This window comes from Perognathus longimembris, chromosome 28 (genome assembly GCF_023159225.1).
Source record: "Perognathus longimembris pacificus isolate PPM17 chromosome 28, ASM2315922v1, whole genome shotgun sequence".
In the NCBI taxonomy this organism is placed as follows: domain Eukaryota; kingdom Metazoa; phylum Chordata; class Mammalia; order Rodentia; family Heteromyidae; genus Perognathus; species Perognathus longimembris.
This window is the reverse complement of record NC_063188.1, coordinates 97,721,435-97,727,717: the sequence shown is the minus strand read 5'-3', so window position 1 is coordinate 97,727,717 and position 6,283 is coordinate 97,721,435. Positions and strand designations below refer to the sequence as shown.

The 6,283-nt window shown below is 44.9% G+C and overlaps 1 protein-coding gene across 1 annotated transcript in view; it reads left to right on the top strand.

Annotated features, from left to right (window-relative positions):
* Positions 1-3,875, top strand: part of Pola1 (DNA polymerase alpha 1, catalytic subunit) — a 300,929-nt gene extending 297,054 nt beyond the window's left edge. The window contains exon 37 of the mRNA XM_048336784.1: positions 3,473-3,875. Coding sequence (XP_048192741.1) covers positions 3,473-3,618 — 146 coding nt within the window. The 3' untranslated portion in view covers positions 3,619-3,875. The remainder of the gene's footprint in view (positions 1-3,472) is intronic.
* Positions 3,876-6,283: the final 2,408 nt, after the last annotated feature.

Genomic DNA, 6,283 nt, shown 5'->3' with positions numbered 1-6,283 from the left:
ACCTGATTTCATAATTGACAGAATATTTAATTCAGATATAGTAAATTGACACACCTCTACATAGAGACAATTATGACTGACTGTATAACACCTGACAGAATCAATTATAACTGACTGTTGTTTGATTGATACCTTTGCACAGAAATAAATGAAACAGACATTCAGAACAGAGACGGCTGCTTCCTGTGTGCCTAATCCTGCTTTAATTAAAATAAAAGAACCAGTAGGCGAGGTTAAAATATCTTTGCCTCGTGGTTTCTAGTTCAATGTGTTTCTTTAAGTCCAAAATGGCTTTATAAAGAATAAAGCTGAAAAGAGCTTTTTGGTTACTGAAAACATAGAAAGTTGAGATCATTTCATCACTTGAGAGTACTCCCATTTTTTCAAATAGACCATTTCATTTGGTCAGATGAGTTTAACTAAAACACTTAAAATAAGTTAACCTGCAGGTGATGCTTTAATTTGCCATGTGTGTGTGTATGTATGTATGTATGTATGTATGTATGTATGTGTGTGTGTATATACATATTTGGGTTAAATTGCACATTTGGATTTAAATCTGTGAAAACCAGCCTTTAGCATTTCGCAGTTTATGTTGTCCATTGTGGTCAAGTTTTGTGAATAATGATCATCTAAGCTAACTTTCTGTCATTGTTTTCTTAGGGTTCAGGGATGAATATTTTGGATAATTAGTATATAACCATAAGGAATCTGAATGTGTAGAAGGAACCAGAGTAAATAAGAATCGGGTACATATCTGCCAAAGGTTATCCACACCATAAGAAAGGGAGATTAGCTTGGCTGCAGTTCTACCTGAATGCCTTCCACATGCTACTTCAGGCCATTTGTGTGGAGGAAGAATGTTATTTCCTTGTCCATCTAGAAGTTTGGATTTTAGGTGCTGATAGCAAAAGCAGCAACAGGCCATAGCCGTGAGACGTCTATGTGGCCCAGGGTTGGGGGCAATGGCTGCTGAGCTTCGCCATTGTTTGTGCAATGGCCTCTTGGGATCTTCTAACAGTGCTGTTCTGGGTGCTGACCATGCTTCCCTAGAGAGATGGCTTCCTTATAGGCTTCTTCCCAAAGCCAGAGCAGGGCAAGGGATGAGGCTGCTACTTGCTCACATTAACTGGCTTTCGCCATTTAGCATGTGTATTTTCACTGGAGATCTGACTAAAGTACATGGCAGGTGTCATTGACAGAAATGAGATTATAGTTGCATGTGTTTGCCTAACACGAGTGGCCTAGTTCCTAAAGGGGGAAAAAGAGAGCTGGGAAGAAGGGGTGACTCTTGACCTCTTAGTCCATACCCCTGATGTGGCCAGTTTCAACTCATCCAATTCCGTTTCCTAGAAGACCTTTCTGTACATTATCGATTCAGTTCTCATTGGGGAAGCAAGTGGCAGCTTTTATCTGCATCTCTAACCACCATGGAATGGAGCCTGGGCCGTATTGACCGGCTATGGGATATGCTGGCGGTCACAGTTGTCTTTTACGAAGAAGAGCACAGAGTGACGCTGGTTGTCATTCTAACTCTGCTGTGTGGGCAGCGTAAATAGTCGCCTTTCTACCAACCTGGTGGGAAAAGTCAATATCCCATCAGCAGAGGAGGTAAACACATCAGGAGCTGTGTCCTCTCTCTCCTCCCCTGCTCCGTATTACCGCAGCTCTTTAAATGTGCTCTCCCCAGTCAGCAGATGCATTTGTGTCATTCACATGCGCGGGGATGCCGGCCTGCAGATCGGGCCTGCCAGGAGGCAGCCTCACTGCCGGGCCTTTGTTGTGTATTCCCACACTTGGATAATTAGAACTTTCAAATTGTCTTTCTATAGTCTCTTAACGATAAGCCCCACCCCCACCCCCCAACCACCACTCGCCCTTGCCCCTCTTTTTGTACCCCTTTTGGACATTTAAATCCTCTAGGAAACTTTTGCTTCTTTTTTTTTTAGAGAAAGACACATCATTTAGAGAAGGTTGTGAACAAATGTGAATGTGTACTAAGGAGCAAAACTCTGAAGCCGAGTTTTCCTTTTCTGGGGTTTTGGGGGCTTCAGGGTTGCTCTGTTGTGTGACTCGGGGTTTGCTTTCAGTGACTGTCACACTCTCCTTTCCACGTTTCCTTCCCACTCTTTTCCTGTTTCAAGGTACTAGGTAGCCTCACTCCCCGCGGGCGCCTTAGCTACAGGTAGCATCCGGGGCTTTCACCTTGGGAATCACTGATTTCAAGCACTTGCCTGTGTGTGTTTGGGAGCAGCAGCATGGGACAGAGGGACAAAAGTGAGGCTCTTCTCCAAGTGGATCCTTGGGGGTTCTGGCTCTTTGAGTTTGTGCCTGTATAACCCTGGTGCCCTGTTGTGTGACCTTGGACAAGTGACATAATCACCCAGTTTCCTCAACCATACCACGGGGATAAAAATGTTTGTTTCAACCAGGTGCCGTTGGTTCACACCTGTCATCCTAGCTACTCAGGAGGCTGAGATCTGAAGATCATGGTTCAAAGCTAGCCCAGGCTCGTTTTAGAAAACCACAAGTGGAGCTGTGGCTCAAACTGGTAGAGCACTAGCTTGAACAAAGGAGCTCAGGGACAGCGCTCCGGTCCTGAGTTCAAGCCCCAGGACTCACAACAAAAATGTACATGAAAATTTAAATAAAAATTTTAAACTGTTAGCCTCTTCAAATACTTCACAGAGTACCTGAGCAGCCTTCAACAAAGACTGTGTCAGCCTTACCATCTGAACAGGGTTGGCTCCCCTCAAATATCAGACCTAAGTATAGCAGCCCTACTGCTCCTTTAAAAGAATAAAGTGTAGAAGTAGCCAGCTCTGGCAAGAGAAGGGAAGGATTTTTCTTTCAGCTGGTAGAATCTCTCTCCACAAGAAAGGCCAGGGATGAAAGCAGCAGAACACCAGGACATATACCCCCAATTCGTACAAGGTGGATAAAGAAGAAATCTTGGCAACAAGCCGCGGTGTTCTCCGGGCCGCTCCCCTGGCCTCTTTTAGCACAGGGGGGTTTTGTTTAGCAGAGGGAATTAGAAGAAACTGACTTAAGTCCAGCTGACCCATGGAGTGTGGGCTGGCAGGCACTCTGGAGCCTTCTTTGAAACCAGGCATTTCTAGCCTCCTCCAGATGTCACACAGCGTGCGCACGTATGTTCCTCAGTGCGGCAGAAGTGGCATCTAGGAGCAGCATATGGGCATGCACCTGCAGCTCGCATCAGTAGAAGGTGGCCTGGCCCATGTTACCCTCCCCACCCCCCGGCCCCCCGGTGCTGAGAAGGGATGGGCTGTCACAAGGAATCTTGGCATACCCCTGGTATCAGACTGGCCCCAAGAGTAGGACACAGGGCCACAAGGACCACTGCAGCATGGAGCTACAGACAGGACCTGTGCCCTTTCTCTATTGCTGGAGGAATACTGACTGGTCTGTAAGCCTGAGACTACTAATCTTTTTCTTTTTGTTTCCATTTTAGACAAATTGAGGAAGCAGTTTTTCCCTCAAAAAGTTCAGGACGACTACAGAAAACTCAAGAACACAGTGGAGCAGTTCTTGACAATGAGTGGCTACTCTGAAGTGAACCTCAGCAAACTCTTCGCCGATTGTGCTATGAGATCCTAAAGAGGATCGAGGAACAATCAAGGAGGGCCAGCTACACAATCCCAGCTTCCAGAGTGCCAGACTGCTTCTCCATAATCCTGCTTCCCCCTGGCATTTGTGAGGGGGACGACGGAAATACTTCCTCTATCAAGCATCAAAGAACATGCCAAGTCTTCATGTTGCAATATACCTTGCCCAAGTTCCTGAAGATGTAACATATTTGGCACTGGGTTTCTGGGAAAGGGAAATTGCTTCTTGAATTGAGAGTGGCTGGAATAGAAAAGGACCCTGGGTTTGGGCTTAGGGTTTTTAGAGGTGCCCCCAAAAAGTGAGGTTCATAGAGCCTTCTCACAAGTCAGTGAAACCCAGTCTAAATCCACATGTTTCTTTGGCCACTTGCTCCACATAGCTATTCTTCAGTCTTGTTTTTTCATATAAGTGGGGAGCTGGGGCATAGTTTGAGAATCCTTGGACTCTACACAGATTAAGCAGCTAGCTTGTTTATTACTTGCTCTAAAGTCCCAATAAACACACGTGCGCCCGCGCGTGTGCACACGCACAGACACACACACACACACACCACACACACACACCCCAAGTATTGTATATTCACATTTCTCTTTTCCCCCTTTAATTGAAAGGTAAGAGTTTATGTAACAGGAAAGAACGTTTTAAACACCTTGATGTCCTACCATTCCATAAGAAAAAAGGAAGGTTGGAATAAGGTTCACTATGTTGTATTCTAGTAAATGGAGGTGGGGGGTGGCTATTTTTCTTCATTTCTTGACAACAATGATCACTTTGCAAATGGAAAAATGTACTTATATTTCCCCTTGTACAACTATGCTGTTAGTTTGTTTGTAATTGCCTATGTCGGGCACTGGTAGCTCAAACGTGTAATCTAATTATTCAGGAGGCTGAGATCTGGATCATGGTTCAAAGCCATCCTGGGCAGGAAAGGCCCTTATCTCCAGTTAACCACCTAAAAGCCAGAAGTGAACTGTGGCTCACATGGGAGAGTGCTAGCCTTAAACAAAAAGCTCAGGAACAGTGCCCAGGCCCTGAGTTCAAGTCCCAGCTCCGGCACACACAAAAATTACCTGTGTGTATTTTTATCAAGGAAAAATATGTCATGCTTTTTACCTAGGAATAAAGTTTTCCAAAAAGGAAACCAGTTGTGGTGAATTCTTATCCAATGCCATTGACTAGAAGCATAAAAAGGAGTAAAGTTTGGCTGAAGACCATCCCCTTCCCAAACCGGAATCCACTTTCTTTTATCACCCCTTGAATCAAAGATGCTCAGCAAGATGTTGGAGTATTCTGAGCAGTATTGAGAATTGCTATGGACTTTGTGTCCTTTAAGACATTGGGTATGAGAAAGGCTAGGCTGTAGGTCCTTGGTAGACCATAGCATGTGTAAGTAAGGTCCTGGGTTGATCACCAGCATCATAAAAGAATTGAGGTATAGTTTCTGATGTCCCTGGACAACCACAGACAGCCAAGCCAGGAGCTCAGAGTTGTCTTTAAAAAAAAAAAAAAAAAGCAAAGCTCCTGGCACTGGAGGATAGAGGTTCAAAACTAGCCTGGTGGGGCTGGGGATATGGCCTAGTGGCAAGAGTGCTTGCCTCGTATACATGAAGCCCTGGGTTCGATTCCTCAGCATCACATATATAGAAAATGGCCAGAAATGGCGCTGTGGCTCAAGTGGCAGAGTGCTAGCCTTGAGCAAAAAAAAAAAAAACCAACTAGCTGGGCAAGAAAGTCCATGAGCCTCTTATCTCCAATTAATCACCAAAAAAGCCAAAAGTGGAGCTGTGGCCTAAGTGGCAGAGCACTAGGGTTAGGCACAGAAGCTCAGGGACAGCAACCAAATCCTGAATTAAAAAGCAAAGCTGATGGCTTCTGGGAGAAAGGCACCCCACCCCACATAGAGATTCTCCTAGAGAAGGAACACTTGTGAAGCAAATGGGGATGACGCTACCTTACCTGGCTTTGCTTTTTCTACTCATCTCTCTGTCCTTGTCCATCAGTGTCTCACTCCACTTCTCTGTCTGCTCCAGTGGAAACTGGATTTAGAGCCAACATCGGGAAACGAAGGAACTCGTGTAGTCAGCCCTTGTCATAATGGCTATCATATAAGGCAGTAGAGATGGTTTTCTAAGGTGTTTCCACAGTTCATACCTCCACTTAGCTTTCTGAAGAGAGAGCAGGTTTTCTTTGCTCTCATGGAGCTGCAGTTATAACCAGCACAAACAGAATTATCTTCCACTTGATCATCAAGAAACTCTGCAAGACCATTATCTCACTAGCTTAGTCTTTGGTAACGATAGATTGTAGTCACCATGAGGGCAGGACTATTTCTATATAGAGAGTCTATAGAAGATCATATGTGTCTAAGGACAGTCCCAGACAAAAGAGAATACTGTAGTTGCACTAGTTGATATTTTCTTACTAGGATGCAACTTCAGGTTGTAACGGGATACCTAAGGATGCCAGAATTTAGACAATTGAAATGGCAGCTTGGATTAAGGAGTCCAGTGAATCTGTTTTGGAAGACCGGAATATCACCTACTCACTTTTTCTCTGAGAAACATCATTGCTCCTTGATGGGCCTTGCTTGATGGCACACTGAATAGAGCTGGTATGGAAATGCCATCTAACCACAAGCCCACGCAGGCTCTCTGGC